Raw genomic sequence first — 27999 nt, forward strand, 5'->3', positions numbered from 1 at the left:
CTAGACTATCACACCGACCCTGTAGAGGAATGAACAATAAACAGGAGGCTGTTTTTTTCTGAATAATACTCTTTGCTTGTAAAATATAAAAGTCATTTTCCTGCCTGTACACCCCTCGAAAAGGAGGAGGAAACAGCAAGGTGTGATGGTGAACTCCAACATTCTGTAGTTTGTTGGATCACTTTGCTGAATACGTGGCGAGGATTAAGTTCTGTAGTTAGAAGGGTCATCTTTGCTTTGAAATGGCCTTTGTGGATAGATCAAATTGTTCTTTCCAACTTCACTTTGATATTCTAGTTATGGCGAAACTGTGGAGGTCACGCTAAATGTGAGTAGTAAGCGGGTGATGTCACAAATAGCCCTTGTGTTACGTATAAATGCGCCACTGTGATCATGAAAATAGACACGAAGCTAAAACGGTTCGGTTTTAGGGTGTCTTGGAAATAAGATTATATCACTCATGCCTGTGAAATACTATTAGCTGGGTTTTCGAGACATGGATACACAGAGAGATATACTAACATACACACTCACACACAGCCATACAAACAGTAATACAGGCACAGGGATACAGTCACAGGGATACACACACAGGGATACACACAATCTGCCTTTCGGTACCTGCAGTGAACTAGGACTGGGTCCTGGGGCTGTTTGGCTCCTTCCACTCTCACCGCATCTACACAAGATTTGATGACGTCATATGACGGCAGATCGCAAGTGTCCGGCCAGTCCATGCAGTGATACTGACGTAGTACCCGTGTCTTGTCTCCAGCCTGGCAACATAGATGAATGCCGTGTGCTGCCTATTACAACATTACACAGGGTTACATCAGTCCTACATATGGTGCGGCAATACTTTCACTCAGTACTGTCATATAGAGCAGAATAAAGGACCGCTGACTTACAAATACAGTTCAGTTATAACGACTTCTCTTACTCAGGGCCGATTGAACAGGTACAGGCACGAATATATAGCAGCGAAAATGTGATATGTTTGGGCTGACGTGCTAACTTGTTAAGTACAAATACAAATACAGGTTCGTGGATGTCACACAGTCGAGACCTGGTGTCACCCACCAGACTATAGCTGAGACTTATCGACTGGGGACGTTGTATTTTACGCCGATTCAAACATTATTTAACAAAAGTGGTTGTATAGAAAACAATTCTGCTTTGTATGTCACTGACGAATCCCATGGTCTCGGGAATGATCAAAAGGGAACCTGGACTCAAAACCATAAATCCTGGAACGACAATGGAACTGCCGAAATTCCGATGAGATCATTGGTTCGAGCTAGTACCGTCCCAATCAAAGTCGAACCACTACTGCAGTGACGTTCGTGTTCAAAGTCTAGCGTGGCGGTAGTTTGAGGTCTTTGTTGAAGTATAGGATTCGTAACACTGCTGTTTAGTTGTAAGTCTGTTTTTAACTGTTGGTTTCTTAGCGACGCGAGAGTTTGAGTCTATGGTAAATGAACGCAACATGGTTCCAGACTAACCAATTACAGATTGTCAAGCTAATCCTTACCTTTGTCTTTACAAGATGAAAGTTCCGGATACACAGTCCTTCTCCCTCCTCACCCGACACGGACGACACCATGAACGGCCCAATCTCCATCGTCTCACCGTGCTCGGGCCAGTAGACTCCAATATCCTAGACACACAATAGTAATTCGTTACGGTTTAGTTAACGGAAATATCAATTGAGAAATACTTGGGTAAAACAGAGGGCGAGGACATGATCTGAGCCTGATTGCAAGGAACATTCCTACAGTTTATCAGATGCAAACACTACATCAGTGCACTCTTACAGTTATTAAAATAATATCTCATTTCCCACCGTTGACAACAAATATTTCATAACCAGATTTCATTGCTGGACCTATTAATTTCCATCGATGTCTTTGATTTAATGGTGAAGGTGGGGATCCGGGGCTTTTCATAAACAATATTCTGTTTGTAAAAAGAACGATAAAGTACACGTAGGTTTTATATCATAGAACACAATGCTTATTCGGAAACGTAATGAGTTGTGAGTGCCAGGTGAGGGTTTGGAACAGAAATTGTAAATTTGGAAACTCGGAATAAAGGAATATTCAGTCACTAACAAAGGCCCCAGACCTCCTCGGTAGGTGGGGCTGTGCCTGCGTCAATGCACCTCCAATAACTTTATTCATTCAGTGAAACCTACTTGCCGCAGGGTCAAACTGAAAATATAGGATAAACTGAAGTTTAAAGATCTGAATGAGCTCTTGAAGACGACATCGTTGTATCAAAGGAATGGAAAGGAACATCTAAAAATTAATTTCCCAGTGTTTGACCTGGTGATTGCAAGCTGTAAGCTATAAATGCTATTTGCTTCTATACCGTTAGTATAGGAATAATAGCATCATGCATCACCTCTACGTCCTGGTCGTCCGTGATGCTGTCTATCATGATGATGAGACTGACGTCATGGTCGTACACGAGCCTCCAGAAGTCCAGAACTGTATGAGGGAGAGGTGTCTGGGTCACGAGCAGCCCCCGGGGGTGACGGAATGACTGCAAAAATGGTACTAACAACATGTGGATTGTACGTTTATACTGATATCAATCATTCTTTTTCATCGATTAAAGTTTTTGTATATTATTACCCACGTGGTAGTTCGTGAAGGGGTTTCATAACAAAGTGTTCAGAAGTTCGATGTCAAGAAGACAAAGCTGTTTTCAAGGTTTACGGAGAACACACATGGTAATACAGAGATTGCCTACTGAGAGTGCAAGGAATACAAGTGTGCAGTGGCACATTCTGTACCTCAACAACAAAAACCCATATAATATTCTTAGCCTTATAATGCTTGGTATCTCACTAGCTACACACGTATGTTGTTCAAATATAGCTCTGTGGACAGTACAATGAGAAACATGTATTAGGCCAAACGTATTTAATATCTTTCACATCTCTAAACCTTTCTAGCAAAATAAGTGTAATAATAAAAAATTGAAAAATACGCATTCCAGTTATTGTTTAGCAGAATTCATGAAATGTTAAAATTTGGATTGCTTGGTAGTGGGGTTAATAGTATTTCATGTAGATTGAGCCGCTTTGTTTGGACACAGTAATACATGTAGATGAAGAACGAGCACACTCGGCGGTTTTTTACGAGTGTGCAAGGGAAGAGTGTCGAACATTTCACCTGGACATACATTTTCACAGCGCCGGGGGAAAATTATAGGTATATTATTTATTGTATCACTGTGGTCGGGCGGGGGGATGATGAAGAAAGAAAGAAAAACGTTGTGTTCATGCTTGCCAGGAACACGATTGGTACTGTCGTGCATGGTACGTAATTCGATTTGAATAGCTGCATCCCTCAGAAGAAATAGGATCATGGTCTTAAAAACACAATACCAACAATACCAGCCCTCGGTTATTAAACATCATACTTGTGCTCAACTTGGTAAACATTAAGAATCTATACCCCTTTTGGCTTTCCTCATGCAATAAGTTCCCACGCCGTGATATAAGTGTAGTGCGCATCAAGGCGCTCGCTCACCCAATCACTGCATCTTATACAGCTTCGTTTCAGTTCTAACATGATAAACATTAAAGTAAGCATTAAAATATTTAGATGATGAGGCTAGTTGAAATATATTTTGTCCCTATTGAAAGTACATTCAGGAAGTTTCAAAGAGTAATGGTATTGTATTGTACAACTTGTTGCGCGATGAAAGAACGTATCATCCCAGCAGGTGTTCCAGGGCATCCCATCAGTAACTATATGAACACGATGGAGGGAGGTGTGATAATTGGTAAACATATCTCATGGTGTTATAATCTAATTCACGTTGTTGACATTCTGGAAGCCGCGTGTATCTTTTACAAAAGCATTGGAATACACGTATGAATAAATTCAAAAGGTTAACATGAGACTACCGAACTTTAGTGGCATGGGTTAATTCAATTTGTCACATCAACAGAGCACCCTATCAACTTCTCAGCAGGCGCGGAACATACACAAATTAATCGCTATACATATTGCATTTTACAAGCCCAGACTCGACTATCTGTAGACAGGTAGCACTGACAAGGCATAAGTTCACTTTACATGTAACAGTTACAATACAGAAATTCTAGAGACGGATGTCCTACTCACTGGCACAAAAACAGCATTGATGTAGTCGTTGCCTGCGTCGTTGACATCGGTGTGTAGATGTGGTCGGTATGAGTCGACTAGAGATAAAAACCAAAGGAAAGGTCAAGATGACGCTGTATATCACTGTCTCTGTAAGCTGGATATAAGAGTGTGACAATAGTAGTGTATATTTACTGGTCCTTACAGGCTACATGCTCTGGTCCATACAGTAAAGCTTTCCTGGTTCATACAGTATACAGCTCGAGCTCCATGCAGGAAAAATACCTCCTATATACAGTATACACCCTTGGTTCATCAAGTCTTCCCTAGTCATCACGGTATACATTCCTTGGTCTGAGTATTAAACTGGCAGCCGGTATGCAACACGACAAGGGTTGTCGTATTACACGTTATTTTGAAATTGAAACATGTGTTTCTGTAGGAAGTATGATATGAACTATGGCTTCCGTTACTGTAGAAAGTATCGCACATGTTACTGTAGGAAGTATGATATGTGGTACTGTATTACATATGACCTTTGTTTATCTATGAGGTATGACATGTTGCAGTATGGCGTCTCTTGCTGTAGGAAGTTTGACATATGATGAGTGATTCTTTATGAAGTATGACTTGTTCCTGTAGGATGTATGGTTTCTGTTACTGTAGGAAGTATGATGCATATTACTGTAGGAAGTATGACATACGATGAGTGTTTCTATATGAAGTATGACATGTTGCTTGTAGGAAGAATGGCTTCTGTCACTGTAGGACTGCTGAGTTCAGTTTTACGCCGCTTTTAGCAATATTCCAGCAATATCACGGCGGGTCACTGTAGGAGGTATGACACATATTACTGTAGGAAATATGACATGTTTTACTGTAGGAAGTATGACACATATTACTGTAGGAAGCAGGGGTACTATATGACGTAGGGGTGCTATATGAAGAAGTATTCAGATGTGGTGACGTAGAACTCACGCGGGAGGATGTTACAATATCTGTTTTTGCGCCTGTTCTCGGCTGCCCTGGCGGAGATGAACTCTTTCTCTGACGTCTCTGTGGGGCAGGTCTTCAGGTCCTACGGGGTAACGTCAAGCTTTCTCATGATAATACTTGAAACGTTTTGTATAATCAATATTGACTTGAAACATTTATATACAATGTGACAACTGTACTTCTTTCCTGGTGCTGTTTATACAGAGCACGGATACCTTATTAATTAAAGGATTCTGACAGTAATATCATTACTGGATCGGTATTTTAAACGAACATGAACTCGTTCATGCTGTTGAAGCATTGTACAAGATAGCCATTGCGAAGTTTGATATTTCTTCTTCCTGTAAACATCCTGTTTGTATTCGCTTCACTTTAATTGTCTTAGATAGAGCCTATCATACGACCACTCAGAATGTGGGTGTTGCCCAGACCATCTTATAGACGCTGACTAAAGCATATACCTTGAATTCTTTATGTGCACATTCTGATGTGATGATCTGGAACTGATCTAGTAATGTAGCTGGTGTGAGATAACTGCTGCAGGCGACCAAAGCCGCCAAAAGTGCCTCGTGCAGAAAGACGAACTGATCCTATTAATAAGTAAGAAGAATTACCAACAGAATATCTGACAACAAAAAATTGGTATGTCCTGTATACTTTAAAACCTACAATCACTTCTTTCATACATAGAGAGAGCGATATCTGTTACCATATAGTTAATCACATGTATAATTCAGTTATTGCAATTCTGAACTTCAGGTGAACAAACACATGGAAGAACACAAGCTGATTTGATAATGATCAACACAGAGAACATATGTCTATTGATTGTGGCTTAGTCACATTATGCCGATTTTTTCAAGGAAAGGCCGTGCTTTCAAACCCTGACAATATGGACATTGTGTGGATGTTTGCCAGCTGACACTTACAAGTGTCTGAACCATGTTCACTCGTTGCTGGCGAAGCTTCCATACAACGACAAAGACATCTACATCGTCGTCAAGGGCCGCCTCTTCCAGCAAATTCTCCAGTGCAATAAACGTTCCAGTCCTTCCCACGCCAGCACTGGAATCACAGGATAGAGATGTGTGCGGAACAACCATATCATCAGAAATCCCTTATTTCCTAAAACTATAGTCATGAAGTACCAGTGATATTTATGTCAAAATGCCAATTGTAATATACAAAGTATGTAGTTATTTAAAGGTGTATGATCACATATCACTAGATACAAGCTGAGAGTTTTCCCCAAAACAAGTCCGCATCACTAATGTATCACAACTACGCGTACATCTGTACATATATTTAACATGTTAGTGCAATTTCTGTAGTTTTCAGTGAATTTAAATTTTCGTAAAGTAAAATGCTCCATGTACAATGTTTGAGTTACAGCCATGTTGGTTCATCTACCTGCAGTGTACAAGGACGGGACCATCTGACTTCTCAACAGCGACCTTGACCTTGTGACGGAAGTAAACTAGCGACCACGCTGACAGTGGCACTCCCTTGTCCGGCCAGGCCGTGAAGTGGAACTGGGTAACCGTCCTTGATGGACCATTGAGCTAAACAGTATAACCAGTTTTCCTTATTGGTATAAATTAACTGCCGTCAAACATAACTGAAACTCGAGATTCAACTCACTATAGTTACACAGCTGTTGCCGTATGATCACGATTCTGGTCTTTACATGTCCTGATATCTCGACCTACCTTCGTCATCTGCAGAGTCCTGACTGTGTAGTGAGCCCTGGTGTCCACCTGTACTACTCTCACAGTGATGTCTCCAAGGAGCAGATCCTCCTCACAGTTCCAGTAGGCTTCGCACTTCCTCTGAAGAACAGAAGCGTAGTCTCGCATATAGATAAACCAAGAATACAGTTCACCCTGCAACATCTTTGCACGAAATAAAGCAGCGCAATGTCACGAGCTGTAGTTGCTGGATGAATAACGATGAGCTCCATGTGAATGCCGATGTTACACAGGGAGATCATGACTAGAAATATCACAACGATGGACATCACTGTATCGATAACATACCCTGCCTTCTTCCACCAGATTTGTCAACATGACAACTGTCTTCACGTTCTTCTCCCAGATCATACGGACAAAGTCTGCCAGGATTGCTTTGTTTGGCCCTGAAACATATCAGCTATAGACTCACATCAAACCAGAGAGACTATACATCAATGTTGCTAGTTGGAAACTTTCACGTCTCTTTGCAAATAGAATTGATATCCTCAGTCGGCTGAAGCCTTTCCGTGACACCAATATACCTTCTTACCTTGTGATGCTATGTAACTCGTTTTCTTGTTGTAGCTCTGAAACAGTAAGGAGTCTGTTAGAGGCAGATTATAGCAGTTTTTAGGTCCAAAGTAAATCCTTTGGCTAACATACATCACTGTTTCACAGGCCTTGGTTAACATAACGTGTACGTTCGAAACTCAGTATGTGATAGCCACCAAGGCGATGACGTAGTCGGTATGTGCGTGTTTTAAACCCTTTCCAATCAACTCACCAGGATATGAGAGGCGTTGATGTAATCTGATGTAGAATCACCGTCCACGACGTCCAAGGCAACACGACTGTGGTCATCTGGTAATAGACATCGTGACAGACATTATTACATGTGGATCTTCCGAATACAGCAACAGGTGAATAAGATGAATAAAAATATCTTCATGATAATGGGCTTAGTGTGACTTTTATTGGCAGCAGAAATGTCGTAGCTATGTTGGAGTGACCACGTGTAGCAGTAACAGTTATATCAAGTCATAGTCATAGTCATGCAGTTTCCCTTTTGTCTAAGACATCTCAATTCGCTGTGCTGGGTAACGTCCATTTGGCGTCCAAAGATTGTTGGCACGAAGAGTTTTGCCCTTATGAAGGTTCATGGTGTATGAGCATCATACCTGTGCTCGTGGGTTTCATCAAAGTTGGTAAGGTCTGTGAACTTCATCCGGTGGAACATTCCAAAGACCTGACACGCCGTGATGTAACGTGAAGTAACGATAGCGAACTGTTCACAAAGTGACAAATATGAACGTTTGCCCATTAGGGAAGCATTTTAGCACTGTATTGTCTTCTGACAGGAATGTTAAAGTCGGGACGATCTGGAGACAGGAGATCAATACTTACAGGGCAGGATGTTGAGGTATCTGTTCTTGTGGCGGTTGACGTCGGCGCTGGCAACGTCACAAGACACAATGTAATCCCGGGGTAGCTTCTGTAATACAGTCGTGCTAAGTTACAATTATATCCCGTATTGTTATGGAACAGTGTGTAGTCTACATTTACCAGAGCCATCAAAAGATGGAAGAGCTAGTAAAATGTCAAAAGGTGGCAAGGGCATAATTAAACAGCGACAACAATAGCCTAGAGTTATCAATCCTTGTGTAAACATATTAACAGAACAGACTTGATCGTTATTGGGGAGTTTCAAAAGACTGGTTGTAAATCAATAAAAATATTAATAGGGCGATTTGAAGATCTGAGGTTTATCACTTTTAACTGTTCCGGATTTATGAACAAACATATTACCTGTTGGGAAAAATTCAAAAGTGGCAATTTTCTTGACATTCGTGAGTGTACATGCACAGATTACAGGGAATGCCTCTTATTGACAATGCTTCATATTGTGCTGGTTGTAGTGCTTGTGTTGTGAATCTAAAACTCTTTTTACAGTTTATTTGTTAGTTATTCATTATCTATATGGTGTCATTTTCTGATTTCAAAGATTAGTTGTGTTTGTAGCAATTTCTGAGTTATGTTTAGCCTATTTATAACTTCTTTGCGTTGTAATATCGCAGCCAAACTAATATTACATAATGTCAGACTTATAACAGAATTTAACTCATTTTTCATGTCAAGATTCTGTGATTCCATTTCAACAAATGTTACAATCTAGAGTTTCCTTAGCACAACCCCTCCGACCACCCCTAACCCCTACCCCCTATTACAGAACGCTACCCACCAGAAAGCGATGCTGGAAGTGGTATTTGTTGCTTCGCCACTTGTCCATATAGGCAGGGAAGTCCGCCACCCGCACTGCAGTAGCAGCCGACTTGTCGACGTCCAAGTTGTAGTATTCCATTTTGGCGTCCGGGTCAGCAGTCGGGGGCACCAACGCTTCTTCATCGCCGGTCAGATCATCTGAGTACCACAGGAGAAACAGTGAGTGAGTGTGTGAAGGTACGTATCAATAACCCGGCTTAGTCACAGCAATCGGTCAGTAATCTGGACTAGACCAGCCAGTGATTGAAAACATGAGAAACGATTCACGGTATCAAAGTCTATCAGTGCGGTCCCTGCTGAACTTAGCCCTTTTGACCCGACGTTTCACACAGTAGGATAATGGGTTTGGAATATTAGACATCAGCCATCGAGAAGACGTCACATTGTCTGACACAGATTTACATCGTCGTCGAATTGTTGTGAGCATAAACACTGAACATGATTACTGGTTCAAAATTAAGTGATATCTGCTTTCAGGATCCCAGGTCAGTGGACTATCTTCTCATGGTTCACCCTGAAAACTGACTTGCTACTTACCATCCTCCACACAAGACATATCCAGTCGAGCCTTCAGCAGCCTCGCGTTCCTCCTGGCTACAATAGGTGATGACGTCATTGTCACTATGGGTGATTGTGTTACTTCCGGAGCTTTGGACACCTCCGACTGCTGCACGGGTCCTTTTCTCCTGTGGACGAAATATAAACTTAAATTTGGGTATGGATCGAGTTCTTGCAACAAAAATCCACCAAATGATGTGAGCGAGGTTTCTTGTCAAGTTTCAAAAGTATAATTACAACACTACGTCCGACACGGTCCGTAGAATGGATAACTGAACATACTTTCTGTTTTGGGTGACTATTCTTACATTGATCACAAACTGTACCTTCATCATATATATGGAGAGATTATTACACGAGCAAGTGTGTCATACGACTTATACGAAACGAGTGTGAAAATTTGTATTGCCCGAGCGCGGATTTCATATAAGTCACATGACACATATGCTCGAGTTTAATCATTTATTTATTATCCATTTTATTTATGTACATTTGTGCAGCAAAACACGGTAAGCAAATTTGACGTCCCTCTTCATTGACGTCACTTTTAATTGTTTAATGACGTCACAGACCATGAAATACAGAAACAAAGGTTGCTAAGCAAAAGTGATATGTGCACGTGTGCTCATATGATATATTTGGCATTGGTTATGATGCACCACATAAGTAATAAAATGGCATCCGAGCTATATGACGGAGGACACACTGAAGACATAGGGGTAACAGGATAATCTGTCTACATACCTTCGTTCAGCCTCACGACAGGAGTACACAGGCTTGTGGCGGCTGGAACAGATGGAAGGAAATTGATGAAAACGCATAACTGAATAAATTTTACAATATAAATTCTGTGAGCATTCCAGTGGTCATAATCGGGTCAAGTCGGGGTTTCGAAGCTGACACCTATTTGATCCTGACACGGTACACGGACATCTGAGGGGCGCAGTGCCTTGTGGTAAGTAGCAAACAGTGCACCCTAACTCCACGTCAACAAAAAGTGACATGGCTCAAAACGCAATATTTAATATAATGTATACAAAGCTAGATATTCACTCTGCTCAAGATGCGTGTTGTATTTAATGCATGTTGTGAACTGACCGCTTGAGAATGATGATGACGATGATCAGGCCGATGACAAAGATGAAAGCTCCAACCAAAGCTCCAATCAGAATACTTCGTTCTTCAACGAAGGGAAGACCTACAATAGCTGCAACAGACAGAGCAAATGTATGGAAAACACACATCATATTACAGATAGCACAGTAGGGTAGGTGCAAGACCACATATGTTCAATCCTTGACATGTTCCATGAAATGGCTATGCCTGGTTTGGAGAGCTGTGCGCCAGGACTCCGTACACAGTAGACACTGGGGTTTTCATGATAAGTGGTTATGTAATAGGCCATGGTAATAGTCAATGGTGGATAACGTGATATATGTATTCCTCTACATGTATAAGATCGATATGAATATTCTGTACCATAATCAGCAATATTTCAGTGGAATCAGGATGACATCTCTATCCCTGTATTTGTACACTCTTATAGAAATCTTGATGGGCTGAAAACTAGGAAGTGTTATGATAAGAAAAGGGCGCAGGAATGAAACATATCAAACTAGAGCCATCGATAGCAAGGTACTAGTATCCTATCATATAAATCACTTTATCATAGTTGCAAGCGGGGACTGAAATTGAATCTTGTGGTCTACTTTTGATTGCACAATTCAAGGAAAAGAACCACCAGTGACTGAAAACCTATATGAAGATGAATGCTTTCTGACAGGATAACACGCAGCCACCCCGGATACCCTTAATGGGATCTATTCTCATCGGGAGTTCACAGATGCAAGTGTGCTACAAACTGAAACATGATTACGAAAGCCCACAGGATATGGTCTTTGCTTTTGTCACTACACACGTAAATTTTACACAACGTACAATTTTATGAGACAGTTTTCATCGCCATTTTCTATCTTAATGAATGCGACCACACCAAATATCCAAAACGTTGCAGAGCAAGGTCCGACATTCAAAAGGTATGTCTTGAACAATCAAACATTGTGATTGCGCCTTTAAATGCGCTTGAATTAGCGACAACCTGTCCGAAAATATGTAAAAAATTAATAAAACCACTGATATCATTCCTAAGTACGAAATCACCCGAGTTAGCAGCTGATTTACGTTGCCTGCATGACCTTCACCCTTCTCATAAACATGACCAACAGGGACCTGAAATATCACCTGCATCAACTTTTTTCAACATTAAAATTGTCGACGTTTATTCATGACTGACTTATTAATCGCTTGTCACGTGGCGCATGTACCGCCAGGTGGATCGCTCGGGACGCCTATCTGTCGTGATCATCTCCGGGAGCACGGTTCTATTGTTGCTGCTGTAAATCACAGAGAACCTTAGGCCTACCAGACTGAAGGAAGCGTCTGACATCCATGATGTATAGACTTGTCATAGCACGACACTCGTAAACAACACTTGATGTTTACAACATAGCGGGTCGTATTGACTTCACATTTATAATCATTAATATGTAATAAACCGACAAACAATGCTGACGTTTCTATCATCGAGGAACACCGACTCCTCCCATTTTACGGCTGAAACGCCACAACAGCGTGGAAGTATTTTATGAGCAATTAAAACTTATCTGATCTTCTCCATTCTGTTCTTGCTCTACAACTCCTGACAGGATGGTGATTCGCAATCAAACTGAGACGAAATAGTTATGTTGTTAAGTACTGTTGTACTATGCCGATCATAATACATGCAAGTTCCATTTAGGGTTAACTTTAACATCTGATCATAAAGAAATACAATAAGGCGTTTAGTGCTGTATTGGTAAGCCACTGGTAAGGCGTACCTCATCGGGATGTACTGCTCTAGGATTACATTTTGCCGTCAATGTAAGGTAATACCCATGCCTAAGGAGAGGACGCGTGTAGCAACACACAATTTGTAACTATAGACGGCAAAGGGAGGTGAAATGTGAAGCTGTAGATGCCAAAGGGAGGTGATATGTGCAGCTGTAGACGTCAAGGGAGGTGATATGTGCAGCTGTAGACGCAAAGGGAGGTGATATGTTCAGCTTTTTACGCCAAAAGTAGGTGATACGTGCAGCTGTAGACGCCAAAGGGAGGTGATATGTGCAGCTGTAGACGCCAAAGGGAGGTGATATGTGCAGCTGTATACGCCAAAGGGAGGTGATATGTGAAGCTGTAGATGCCAAGGTAGGTGATATGTGCAGCTGTAGACGCCAATGGGAGGTGATATGTGCAGATGTAGACGCCAAAGGGAGGTGATATGTGAAGCTGTAGATGCCAAAGGGAGGTGATTTGTGCAGATGTAGACGCCAAAGGGAGGTGATATGTGAAGCTGTAGACGCCAAAGGGAGGTGATATGTGAAGCTGTAGCCGCCAAAGGTAGGTGATATGTGCTGCTGTAGACGCCAAAGGGAGGTGATATGTGCAGCTGTAGACGCCAAAGGGAGGTGATATGTGTCTTAAGGTCCTTATCCATTCCCGTATTATGTTCATACTACACATATCACCACAGCATTTTGTCTCCAGGGCCTTTGGATGCACATATCAACACTGCTTAGTTCCTCGACACTGCTGATCTGGCGTAAAGCTGTAAATATCACGATGCAATTGTATCTTGAGAAATACATATTAGTGTGGCATTTAGTCTTCAGCTACACATATCAATACAATATTTAGTCTTCATTTGCAAATATAACTACAGCATATTGTCTTCAGCTGAAAATAACACTACGATATAACACCTTGCCAAATACTGACTACGGTGTTGTTATGGACACAGTGTTGTCATGTAGAGCTGTGGACACAATGTCGTATATTGTAGTTGTGACAGTCTATGATGATCGAGAGAGGACCACGATACTGCGAGGACATGATAGGACGAGACGAGGACGAGACTAAAAGCGATAACAGGTGACGAGAACGTGATAACAGGCGATGTAAAAGCTGCAGCAGCAGACGATAAAGCAATAACAGTTAGCGAAAACGTGATAGCAGGAGATGAGAAAGCTGTAGCAGGAGACTAAAAGAGACAGCAGATGACGAGAACGTGATATCAGAATATGAGAAACCTGTAACAGGAGACGAAGAACCATTAACAGATGACGAGAAGGTGATAGCGGGAAATGTGAAAGCTGCATCAGGAGACAAAAAAGTGATAACAGATGACGAGAACGTGATAGCAAGAGATGAGAAAGCTGTAGCAGGGGACGGAAAAGCAATTATCGTTGTTTGAGAAAACCTTATTGTTCTGCATTAGCCTTGCTATCAATACATTTTCTTCTGCCAATAATGTATCAAATCTGTTGTCATATATGCCAATGGCAGCAGATGTTCTTTTGAACTAGCGCAAGTAAGTTGAAATATTGACAATTTCGTCAATGTTGCTTTTTCGCTCTATAGTTCAACCACTTTCTCGCGAAATAACATGGTTTTATCATCTCATTATATCGTTTTCGCGTCTCGTGCTATCCCTTTTTGTCACGCGTTATCGCTGTCTAATAATGTGTTATCGCTGTCTAATCATATGTTATCGCTGTCTAATCATGTGTTATCGCTTGCTCGTCTAGTGTTATCGCATTGTTGACCTTCCGTTTGCTGCTTGGTGCCTTAAATGATGTCCCTTGCCGGCTACCGTATATATGTGGCAGGAATAGATATTTAGTTTCATAGATGAAATGTCTGAGGTAGGTACCACGCTGCACGGAGCTATAGAAGCCTTATAGACCCTTCCATACAATAATAAGAATAACGATAGACAACCTACCCTCTGTAAAACAATGTCATATAGTGACAGAAGCAACCTTGTACCCAACAAATGAATAGTGTACGCATGACAGTGGATTGTAATCTGAATAATGATGGACACAACGTTACACCCAGTAATTATTCGTATACGTAGACACCACGCTGCAAATACCGATACGAAGAGTGTTGAAGTACACATCACAGTCAAATATATGTTAATAGTAACCACACTGTAGAGAAATATGAACAGTTACCCCAGTACACAAATAACTGTATTACAGCCCCCCGTACGGAATGGAATAGCGGTATAATCCTGCCATAAATCACTATGCACATAGGTAACATACTCTTGTAAAGTCATTTCAGTAGCAAGTATCACCCAGCATTGTTTTGCTCCAGGCAGGCGTATAAAGTTCCAACTAGAGCCAAATATGACATGTAAGACTCATCCTTCAAAGGGGGGACAGCGTACCCCCAATGGGACGAAGAACCTGTGCACACTGTGCCACGAAATATAACGTAATAAATTACAGAGTATATGTTGTATGCGATCCGACAATATCTTGAGGCGGCAGGAAACTGTACTCTGTAATGAATATCCTCACATGGATTACTTTCATTGTGTCCATGATTAACGATAGATGAAAGATTGTGTCATTAGACAATTCTACGACATTCACAGTGGTGATATATTCGCGGGAGGTTTACACGGGGGATTACGGGGGTCGGGAATATGGTCAGAGCTTTGTGGAAACGTGTGATAACATCGTAATAAACTACATATACAATGCGGGAGATATCATCATCATAAACCAAAAATACAGTGAATGCATGAGGCATGGCCAGGATGACTGGAGGGAGGTAGCGTCGCTTGTGTTGAGGGGATCCACCAAGTTTGAAACACAGAACAGTGATAGATCATCAACCTCTCGTTGTTGACGTTTTTTAACCTGGCGGGTATGCGGCTCAGCTGCGCTAACGCACATCTTTCGCAAAGCTTGTCTGATCTTATCAAACTTGCTGTTTGATGAAAAAATACATTCGTCGCGCCTGATATTTTTTGAATATATTCTTCTTAAATCAGAATTTATAAAAAAGTTAATGTTATTATTACATGTAGATAAATGCAAAATGACATTGAATGGTCAGGAACGGCAACTAACAACATCTAAGACTGAACGTCTTCCCCAACCACCACTCCCAAAACAAACAAACATTTAAATTAAAGCCGTCCATGACGAAACACATTCTTATGCCAAATTTATGAGATCGCCTCGTGATGCCTGGTCCTGGAGTAATATTTGGACATTGCGCTAACACCGCACACTTCATGGTGTCTATAACGTTTCTAGTGCTCCACGTCATACATATGACACACCATATGTTATAAGACAGCATCTCGAGTGTTGTATTTTGTTCACTGCTCGACCAGGCTCGACTGCTTCACTGAGACACTGTGAATAAAGCTTTCAAAATCAGCTAAACGTTCCTAGTGAGCTTCGGTTTACGGAAGTTGAATACGACAACATGCACCACCGATGTCAGAGAACACGATTTACCAATTATGATGAAGGAGGTTATGTTTGTTCGTATTGAAAGATGACGATTTCACTTTCTGTGAAATAACCAGTGAGTGTAATGTCTATAGCATGCAGAAAACTTGAATATGTTGAGGTACATCTGACATGTAGCAAATTCATAATATACGTGAGCTGCTATTGACCATGGTCCACATATTAACCTCAGTGACATCTGACGCCGAGATATCAGTGTAATCACATCAGTGACACCTGACCCCTTTCTAACAGTGTATTCACCCTAGGACACCAGACGCCCATCCAACAGTGTATTCACCTCTAAGACACCAGACGCCCATCCAATAGTGTAATCACTTCAGTGACACCCGTCGCCAATCCAATATTGTATTCACCTCAAAGACACCTGACCAACTTCTAACAGTGTATTCACCTTTAAGGCACCAGACGCCCATCCAATAGTGTATTCACCTCTGTGACAGATAACATCATTCTACTCACCTCTGTGACAGATAACATCATTCTACTCACCTCTGTGACAGATAACAACATTCTACTCACCTCTGTGACACCTGACAACCATTCAACTGTGTACTCACCTCTGTGACAGATAACATCATTCTACTCACCTCTGTGACAGATAACATCATTCTACTCACCTCTGTGACACCTGACACCCATCCATCAGTGTACTCACCTCTATGACACCTGACGCCCATTCAACTGTGTACTCACCTCTGTGACAGATAACATCATTCTACTCACCTCTGTGACAGATAACATCATTCCACTTACCTCTATGACACCTGACGCCCATTTAACTGTGTATTCACTTCTGTGACACCTGACACCCATCCAATAGCGTATTCACCTCTGTGACAGATAACATCAATCTACTCACCTCTGTGACAGATAACATCATTCTACTCACCTCTGTGACAGATAACATCATTCTACTCACCTCTATGACAACTGACGCCCATCCAACTGTGTACTCACCGCTGTGACAGATAACATCATTCTACTCACCTCTGTGACAGATAACATCATTCTACTCACCTCTGTGACAACTGACGCCCATCCATCCCGTTGAACACCCATGACTGCAGCTGCCGTTGTTGGCATAGCACAGCTTATGGTGACAATTCCGGTGACATTGAAGCTCACACTGAGGGCCATACCACCCCTCTGTACAGGCTGTGGGAAAACAAGGAGCGATAGTAACATGGACTATACAGAGTTACAATAATAATGAAATGAGACACCGCGTGTCTACAGCCAAAAGAATATTGTTAAATATGTCCTGCCAGGTGATAAATTTCTTGGTGGTTTCAGTTGGTAGAACCTGATGATGATTGTTGGATGGTGTCATTAAGTCGAACCTTTGCTGCACATGGGTCCGATCCATCCTGGTTCACAGCCGTCGGTGCAGCGCCCAGTCATTTGATGGCATGAGTCGTCCAGGCAGTTGTCGTTACACGTTTCGTTACAGTCCTGGCCGTACGTCCCGTTACGACACACTGAAACATAGAAAGGTGATTAACTTGTTATACGTTTCGTTACAGTCCCACCCGTATGCTCTGTTACGACACACTGAAACATGAAAAGTGATTAACTTGTCATTATACGTTTCGTTACAGTCCTGACTCTACACACTGTTACGACACACTGAAACATAGAAGGGTGATTAACTTGTCATTACACAGTTCGTTACAATCTTGGCTGTAAGTCCTGTTACGACACAATGAAACATGGAAAGTGATTAACTTGTCATTACACAGTTCGTTACAGTCCTGACTGTACACACTGTTACGACACACTGAAACATGGAAAGTGATTAACTTGTCATTACACAGTTCGTTACAGTCCTGACACTACACACTGTTACGACACACTGAAACATAGAAAGTGATTAACTTGTCATTACGCACTTCGTTACAGTCCTGACACTACACACTGTTACGACACACTGAAACATGGAAAGTGATTAACTTGTCATTACACAGTTCGTTACAGTCCTGACACTACAAACTGTTACGACACACTGAAACATAGAAGGGTGATTAACTTGTCATTACACACTTCGTTACAGCCCTGACACTACAAACTGTTACGACACACTGAAACATAGAAAGTGATTAACTTGTCATTGCACAGTTCGTTACAGTCCTGACTGTACACACTGTTACGACACACTGAAACATGGAAAGTGATTAACTTGTCATTACACAGTTCGTTACAGTCCTGACACTACACACTGTTACGACACACTGAAACATGGAAAGTGATTAACTTGTCATTACACAGTTCGTTACAGTCCTGACACTACACACTGTTACGACACACTGAAACATGGAAAGTGATTAACTTGTCATTACACAGTTCGTTACAGTCCTGACTGTACACACTGTTACGACACACTGAAACATGGAAAGTGATTAACTTGTCATTACACAGTTCGTTACAGTCCTGACACTACACACTGTTACGACACACTGAAACATGGAAAGTGATTAACTTGTCATTACACAGTTCGTTACAGTCCTGACTGTACACACTGTTACGACACACTGAAACATGGAAAGTGATTAACTTGTCATTACACAGTTCGTTACAGTCCTGACTGTACACACTGTTACGACACACTGAAACATGGAAAGTGATTAACTTGTCATTACACAGTTCGTTACAGTCCTGACTGTACTTGTCATTACACACTGTTACGACACACTGAAACATGGAAAGTGATTAACTTGTCATTACACAGTTCGTTACAGTCCTGACACTACACACTGTTACGACACACTGAAACATGGAAAGTGATTAACTTGTCATTACACAGTTCGTTACAGTCCTGACACTACACACTGTTACGACACACTGAAACATGGAAAGTGATTAACTTGTGATTACACAGTTCGTTACAGTCCTGACACTACAAACTGTTACGATACACTGAAACATAGAAGGGTGATTAACTTGTCATTACACAGTTCGTTACAGTCCTGACACTACACACTGTTGCGACACACTGAAACATGGAAAGTGATTAACTTGTCATTACACAGTTCGTTACAGTCCTGACACTACACACTGTTACGACACACTGAAACATAGAAAGTGATTAACTTGTCATTACACACTTCGTTACAGTACTGACTGTACACACTGTTACGACACACTGAAACATAGAAAGTGATTAACTTGTCATTACACAGTTCGTTACAGTCCTGACTGTACACACTGTTACGACACACTGAAACATGGAAAGTGATTAACTTGTCATTACACAGTTCGTTACAGTCCTGACTGTACACACTGTTACGACACACTGAAACATAGAAAGTGATTAACTTGTCATTACACAGTTCGTTACAGTCCTGGCTGTAAGCCCTGTTAAGACACACTGAAACATAGAAAGTGATTAACTTGTCATTACACAGTTCGTTACAGTCCTGACTGTACACACTGTTACGACACACTGAAACATGGAAAGTGATTAACTTGTCATTACACAGTTCGTTACAGTCCTGGCTGTACACACTGTTACGACACACTGAAACATTGAAAGTGATTAACTTGTCGTTACAGGTTTCGTTACAATCATGGCCTTACGTCCCGTTACGACACTAAAACATGGAGGCTGTTATATTTGCACTTATAAAGGAAGAGTCAGGCCCCTCAGTTACGTTCAACCTTACATTCTGAAACAATAGAAATCATCTGTAAAGTTCACACATATTCTGTACAGTAAACAGTGTGCAGTGAACACTTACATTCTGCACAGTCAAGCTTCAGTATTACGTGTACACTGACATTCTGAAACGGTAGAACTTATGGTTACTTTCGGACCTATTTTCTGTACAGCCAAGGTGCTGTGTTGGGTTCACACCTACAGTCAACCAAAGTGTTAGGTTATGTCTGTCTTTAATGATATGACTGGATGGTTGTGTTTTCTCCATCAATCTGAATATAGTGTGGGGGGATGCGCGAAAGGTGTAAAACCTTACTATAGTCCTAGTGTCACACGTATACACTTGTTCACAACTATTGTCAATCTCGGATATAAATCTTCTAATAGTATAATTAAGTATGTTCTACTACCGAATCAATATCATCATATGAGTTTATTTATTCCAACATCAAGAGGCATGCATTTCCCCTGAACATGCATTTCCCAGGGGAAACATGTTGATTAAAACAGTGTTAGTTTGCCACTTACATTCTGTACAGTCAAGCCCTGTGTAGCCATCAGGACACCCCGACAGACACTGACCGTCCAGCTTCCCACAAGCCTCGTCCTCGTCTCGACACAGACAGGTTTTGTTACACTCAAGGCCGTATGTCTCATCCAAGCAGTCTGCAGGAGACAGTGGTGGACACAATATGTCTATGTCAGAATGTCACTGACCACTAATGTTATACATATTACTGCAACTGACAATGTGTTTCAAACAATACGTTTGTTCGCGTAGTCACTACTGACTAGAAACTTTTGATTGTATTTGTTATTGTTGTTGATATTACTGCTCAAAATATATTTGTTGTTGTGTATATCTCAATATATTTGCAATATTTGTGGGCTTGTTCTCTTTAATACTGATAATATGTTTGCTGATTTAACATCTCAACTAAAACATATTCGTTCGTTATATGCTTTCTGAATTGCAATACGTTTGTCTTTCATCGTATGTGCATATGTTTACTAGTGTGAACACCGCCTTTTTACTGTATGTGTCAATTGGTGTGAACACCGCCTTTTTACTCCATGTGTATATCTGTGTAAACACCATGGGTTCTAATTATTGCATGTAACTACCCACCTCCGTACACCTCCACCTCACACAGGGTCAGGATGCGACAGCCATATAATCGGAGCAGCACTCCATCAGCTGTCAGGCTTCCACGGACCACCACTTCCGTCACGAGCGCCGGGTTGTTGGTGACGTCACGGTATACCTCCAGGTACTCCGGACCGGAAGTCAGCAGGGAGAAGCCTGCTAGTCGGTTCGTCAAGCCCGCTGTAGACGACACAAGCAGAAGTAGTGAATATATTGCATGTAGTGACATTCCCTGATCTATAATGGACATTTATCTGTTTCTTTGGTATGCTTCTGACCAACGGATGTAAAGACCGCCGTAGTTTACTGGATAGGGCATCTGTCTGGGTAGGTGGTTCCAAACTACCTCAACAGATGGTACTAGTGGCATTCAAACAATAAGACAAGGACAGATCAGCTTGCCATCAGTATACTGTCACAGCGTCTTACTGTGCCGCCTATGTTAAACTGCTGCACGGTATGTCAGTTAGCGTGCTGACTCATACACAGATATCCTGAACATACGCGCGTAACCAGTGTATAATGTCCCACTGAGTATTGTTTGCCACGATAGACGTGATGTCATCTTAACAGGTTAAATCCATGCTTTTCCCGTATGATCTTTTTCAATACTAACCCCATGTTTTCGTAAATATAGATCGTGGTCTGAAACATCGTAGTATATTACGATAATGTTAGCGACTTACGATCGCCCCTGTTGTAGACCACCACGCTGTAGATTTCATGAAGCTGTCCAAGGTCCACGGCCCAGGACGGGTTGGTTGTCCCTTCTCTGCACTTGGGCGTGTCCAGCACGTTGGTAACCGTGCACGAGCCCATGGTGAAGTCTGTGTTTGTACTACCGTCCACTGCCAGGTCGGATGTGAAGTTGTAGGCCTTCAGGGTACCATTTATAAAGTCAGGGCCGCCCCATGTTGAACTCTGGTAGGTGCGCCTCTTCAGGGCGATGTTACGCCCTGACAACATTTAAGAATACGGTTAGGCCCATCGTGGATGTGCACTAAAGACGATATATAAGTATTTGAAGGATTCGGTGACCAAAGTTTTACAAATGTTGAAAATGTCTTTCTCATTCAATGTATTTTCGACCTTCAGCTCAGTAATGGATCAGTATCGGGACGCGGGTTTTGTTTTGTGGAAACTCTCCCTTTCATAAATTATGATGAAGGGAATGCTCATTCTTAAAATAATTTCTTTGGAACAAACAACAGCATTATTCTAAAGCATCAGACTTTTCCCTTTGGGATTACTTGGGAAAAAAGTTGTTTCAAAACCTCGGTCAACACAACGGCCAATGAATTTGTTTTCCGAACTACGGTACACGTAATCCACACAAACTATCCTCCAATTATCCATGTTGATGGATGCGTTGTGTTCCTCTCTTCAACACTCCACACAAACTATCCTACAACAATCCATGTTGATGGATGTGTTGTTTCCTTTCTTCAACACTCCACACAAACTATCCTACAACTATCCATGTTGATGGATGTGTTGTTTCCTTTCTTCAACACTCCACACAAACTATCCTATCAAACTATCCATGTTGATGGATGTGTTGTGTTCCTTTCTTCAACACTCCACACAAACTATCCTACAACTATCCATGTTGATGGATGTGTTGTTTCCTTTCTTCAACACTCCACACAAACTATCCTACAACTATCCATGTTGATGGATGTGTTGTGTTCTTTTCTTCAACACTCCACACAAACTATCCTACAACTATCCATGTTGATGGATGTGTTGTGTTCCTTTCTTCAACACTCCACACAACTATCCTACAACTATCCATGCTAACAATTTCATGCTGAGACGTGGAATGTGTCCTACCTCCACTGACCTCAACTTCACACAGTTGTAACCTTGGTGACGCGTGCACGTGCCTAATGATCTTGACCCATCTAGCCAGTATTGGTTCCTTGCATCTGATATCCAGGTGTCCAGATGACACCTGGTACCGTGGGGAGTAGGAGGAGTTGCACACAGACGTGACGACGTCACCGTACCCGTCAAGGCGGTCCAGCTCAATCAGCAGGTCTGTCGTTGTGGCTGCAGGGAGTGAAAGTGTGTATGGTGGTAAAGATAGCGAACACTATATTGCTGTACACAAATGACTGTAATGATAACACAAAAAATCGGATATTTTTCAGATGTATGTGCATTAGATTCCATAGGGATACAGATACACGAGGTTTAAGTGTATACTACACAATGCCGGTCTCTAGAAGCCAGCAGCTCTGTGTTAGCGCCTCCTTGTTTAGGTAGACTGGCCACTAACTTGTGATGACAAATGGCTGGTGATACCAATATCTAGCGTCATCACTGATTTTCTGTGATCCACTCATGTCGTACTCTTAATACTAGTTTGCCTTTTACACCTAATGGAATCTGTTGGGGTCATTAATGAAGACAACTTATACTCAGGCGTTGACATTTTGAAATCCCGTAAATCCTTGTTGTGTTATGTATCAGTGTTGTGTTATGTCACGTTGTTACATGGCGGCGTTACCAAGTGAAGAAGCATAGCACATTGTTGTGCTTCGTAACATTTTGAATGATGACGATACGTAGCGAAGTAGTATATTACATTGTTGTGCTTCGTAACATTTTGAATGATGACGATACGTAGCGAAGTAGTATATCACATTGTTGTGCTTCGTAACATTTTGAATGATGACGATACGTAGCGAGGTGGTATAACTCATTGTTGTGCTTCGTAACATTTTTAATGAGGACGATACGTAGCGAAGTAGTGTATCACATTGTTGTGCTTCGTAACATTTTGAATGATGACGATACGTAGCGAAGTAGTATATCACATTGTTGGGCTTCGTAACATTTTGAATGATGACGATACGTAGTGAAGTAGTATATCACATTGTTGTGCTTCGTAACATTTTGAATGATGACGATACGTAGCGAAGTAGTATATCACATTGTTGGGCTTCGTAACATTGTTTCATGATGACGATACGTAGCGAAGTAGTATATCACATTGTTGTGTTTCGTAACATTGTTTCATGAAGACGATACATAGCGAAGTAGTATATCACATTGTTGTGTTTCGTAACATTGTTTCATGAAGACGAGACATAGCGAAGTAGTATATCACATTGTTGTGCTTCGTAACATTTTGAATGACGACGATACGTAGCGAGGTGGTATATCACGTTGTTGTGCTTCGTAACATTGTTTCATAATGACGATACGTAGCGAAGTAGCATATCACATTGTTGTGTTAAGTAACATTGTTTCATGATGACGATACGTAGCGAAGTAGTATATCACATTGTTGTGTTTCGTAACATTGTTTCATAATGACGATACGTAGCGAAGTAGTATATCACATTGTTGTGTTTCGTAACATTGTTTCATGATGACGATACGTAGCGAAGTAGTATATCACATTGTTGTGTTTCGTTACATTGTTTCATGATGACGATGCGGAGTGAAGTTTGGTCCTCTACCTGTGTGGATCCGAATCCAGGTGATCCACTGATTCGTCTCCAGGTCCACGTGCCAGGATGGTGAGCCACTGGTCGCCAGCGTCTCGAAGCAGGTGTTAATGTCGCCATCCACGGCAAGCTGGGGGCTGTTGAGGACGGGGGATGCAGAGGCTGGCATGTCATACGCGAGGTTCACTGAAATAATGGGTATTCCGGGTATCAAGGACATTCAGGCACCATGGAGATACAGTTGGCATTAAAGAAACCACGCGTAATATGCTATATTAGGTATACGTTATTCGGCAACGACGGGGTGTACGAGCTCCAAGATAATATACGTACTACGTTATAGGGCAAGCCCGGGTTATAGGAGATCCCAGAGTTAAATGGTACCTCGTTAAACATGGGTTCAAACGGATATAATTAGTGTTACTGGTGCCAAGAACATTACATAAAATATGTGTAATATTGACACGAGAGGGAGTATAGAATTCATGGGTGTGCAAGCCTCATGGATATAATAATAAAGATTAGTATTAATGGTACCAAAGGTTTTACAGAAGCTATGTGTGGTATGGTTTCCATGGAAGGTGCAAATTGGATACCATAAGCTCGTATAGGTACCCACATTCACGGTATTACAGGTACCATAGGGTTTGACATGTACAGGTATCAAATGGTCACTTATGGTTTTAACTGGTCCCTTACTATGGTGTTTTGTGTACCTTACTTGAACTTCAAGAGACAAAACTGATATTAAATATCAGTAATTGGTGCAACATGGTTCAAAGCGAAGACTATTCTATTTCTTGTGACGGAAACTTACGGTACTGGCAGAGTGGACCCATCCACCCGTATGCGCATGCGGATCCGTTGCAGCTTCCGGTGACGGCGTCGCATGATGACTCCAGGGCGCAGTGGCACTGGTACTGGCACTTGTCGCCAAAGAAGCCCGAACGACAGCTGCTCGCATATGCTGTAAGTGTGAAAATATATCGTTACAGTTTGTAGTATGTGCGTACAGTACAAGTCCGGTAGGGATTCCAGGTCAGAATACATCCGAATCAACATATGCTCGTGGTATGGTTGAGTTGAGTATGGCTTTACGTCACATCGGCATTATTCAAGCCATATAGTGACGAGAACAAGTCTGCTTTCATGAACATTTCAAGTACAAAGTGTAAATGAGTTTTAGTTTCAAAACATATACATTCATCACATTCTTATTTAAAAGCAGAAGATGCCATAGCACCAAATCCGAAAGCACGCAATTCGTTGTTCACATTACAAAGTAACAATCTATGGTACACGTCAACTTCCCTCAGATAGTTCAAAATGAGATGCCCGCTCACACGGGAAAATAGATCTTCAGATTTCTCACATCATAATTTGAGTCTCTTGCAGTCAAACATTCCACACAGTCAAACAGAAGATGCTTGATGGTGAACACCTAATCGCAATAGACACACATGGGAGGTCCATTCCCATTCGTTTTCAGCAAATAGTCATGAGTAATCCGACTGTGGCCAATACGACATCGTCGTAAAACTACCTCACCACGAGGTACACCAGAAATGGGCTTCACACATTGTACCCATGTGGGGATTCGAACCCGGGTCTTCGGCGTAACGGGATGTCTAATAGCTTGAAGATATCCAAAAGAGCCGATACACTGCAATCAATTAAACTGTACAATATACCCTTGTTCTATTGTACACTGAGTTTACGATCCGTGAAAATCAGGGTTAGAATTGGTCTTCAGCAATCAATTCTTGTCGTAAGCTGAGAGTAACGGGATAGGGCGGTCAGGATCGCTGACTTGGTTGACACATTTCAACGTATCGCAACTGCGTAGATCTATGCTCATGATATTGATCACTGGTCCAGACTCGATTATTTACAGTCCGCCATATAGAAATCAATTCACTCACTCACTCCCAACTCACTCACTAACCAACTTGAATGAAAAGAGGGAAGAAACTGATTTTGACGCTGATCAAAACAGCATGAAGCGTCATAAAATATCGCTCATAGCGACACGGTCAGGCCTTGAGCAAGATTTAAGTGGAGACTGTGGGTTAATTAGTGTTTGTGCAGCAATATCCCTGTATCTAAAAATAATCGAGTGAGGACCAGGCAATCTATTGATACGATGACATGTGCCAACCAAGTGAGCGAGCCTGACCACCCGATCCCGTTAGTCGCCTCTTACGACAAGCATGGGTTGCTGAAGATCAAATTCTAACCCGGATCTACAGCTTGTTCAGCTTGACCTGATCAATCCTAATGCATTACATGACCGTGTCACAACTGGTTGGGTCTCTTATTGTGAAGGGGTGCACCTTTCTCAGTTGATTGTCAACATGTCCGAACAGCCGCGGCAAGGTCGCCGTTTGACATCTCAGTGTCGAGAAATCGTCAGCAATGTACTGAGTTTCTTTAAAAAAGAAGCTACAGATGGTTTAATGTTTCCGATTCATGAAATAGAAAAAGTGACAATTGAAGTGGGTGTAGAGAGTGATAGCGAGAGTGAATCGGATTGTGCAAATAACTGACGTCTGTACGTTGTAAAGTTAGTAAACCAAACCAAACAGCATATGACTGTATAAACAATTCTATTAAAACATGAAACTGACATGATTGTTTTTTCAGAAGTGGTGTTTTCCGGGACAAGTTCTGTAGCGAATCCATGTATGCATGCTTCGCACGAACGCAAATAATTACATTGTTTGCTCCCCTATTTAATGAAGTTAACTCGACCTGGCGTTTGCGCCGTTTGACCTCCCGGGTCTTGCATATGTAGAGCAGCTCAGGTCAAGCTGAACAAGCTGTAATGGATTGGTGAAGAGCGTAGACTGAGGAACGATTGATTACAGTCCGTTTGATTTCATTTGAGACCGATGAATTGCTCGCTGACACAAAATCTAATAATTGCACCAAAGCCAAATTTTGCACAGTCACATCAAACGGACTGAAGAAGCGAATGTTGTAATAGAGCAAAGAGATCTACATTGTAGCTGAAGTAGTAAAATGACCCTCTCCATACATTTCCACTTCTCACTTATAAACTCGTTTTGGGGGGTTTTTAAAAGCACTATTCTCCGTGTTTCGTGGTTTCCTAATGATATTATATAACAGTGTTGCTTGTCCGGGAAGCCCTGCACACAGCACTCCAACACATGTACCGAATGGTATGAAACATTTGAGATGAAAACATTCCGGATTTAATTGAAACAGAACACAGCAAAGCTTGCAACAAGATCAAGATTTATGTCCTTCAGACTCCTGAGTACACTGTCAGTATTTAAGCCCAGAGTGAAAAGTATACTATGAAACCATGTCAGCTGAATGAATGTCAGCATGGATGGTGAAACCCGCCAGAGCTTGGATTGTCTATGCGATCTCTAGTTATCTTTATCTCGTTATGTGATCTATATCTAACACTTGGTCAGTTGCTAGTACATAAAATAACCCACGTGGTTGTATCAAAAGACTTGATCAAAGACAATTTATTGTTAATTCATGTCTACATACACGTTGTGATACATGGTTATTTGACAAAGAAACTGTGTTCAACAGTCACATGTACATGGGTTGGTGAGTGAGTGAGTTAACACCGCGTCATACACACATTAATGCTACTACTTCTACTACAACTACAACTACTGCTACTACTGATTCTTTACAATTGT

The 27999-nt window shown here is 41.6% G+C and overlaps 1 protein-coding gene across 1 annotated transcript; it reads right to left on the reverse strand.

The window, feature by feature from the left end:
• On the reverse strand, positions 1-26218 carry LOC124260771 (receptor-type tyrosine-protein phosphatase T-like). Its single transcript, XM_046695089.1, has 27 exons — positions 26209-26218; positions 25134-25283; positions 24329-24502; positions 22692-22910; positions 21545-21814; positions 20841-21038; positions 20240-20377; positions 17400-17537; positions 17077-17214; positions 10781-10889; positions 10427-10468; positions 9662-9810; positions 9084-9262; positions 8249-8336; positions 7629-7705; positions 7395-7431; positions 7151-7248; positions 6824-6943; positions 6525-6676; positions 6044-6179; positions 5576-5704; positions 5097-5196; positions 4140-4216; positions 2404-2544; positions 1532-1657; positions 622-776; positions 1-19 (listed from the first exon to the last, which is right to left on the reverse strand). Exons 1-27 carry the CDS (start codon positions 26216-26218, stop codon positions 1-3), a joined length of 3369 nt encoding a protein of 1122 aa, XP_046551045.1.
• Positions 26219-27999: the final 1781 nt, after the last annotated feature.

The sequence above is a fragment of the Haliotis rubra genome, unplaced genomic scaffold (assembly GCF_003918875.1).
Source record: "Haliotis rubra isolate DU_JTF1 unplaced genomic scaffold, ASM391887v1 Scf775, whole genome shotgun sequence".
NCBI classification, from domain to species: Eukaryota; Metazoa; Mollusca; class Gastropoda; order Lepetellida; family Haliotidae; genus Haliotis; species Haliotis rubra.

Excerpts from the sequence above, each read along its gene's own strand:
- LOC124260771 (XM_046695089.1), bottom strand. Across the intron at positions 9,811-10,426 it reads TGTCGTGAGGCTGAACGAAG|GAGAAAAGGACCCGTGCAGC; the intron begins GTATGTAGACAG and ends TTTCGTCCACAG. Across the intron at positions 6,944-7,150 it reads ATCTGGTGGAAGAAGGCAGG|AGGAAGTGCGAAGCCTACTG; the intron begins GTATGTTATCGA and ends TCTGTTCTTCAG.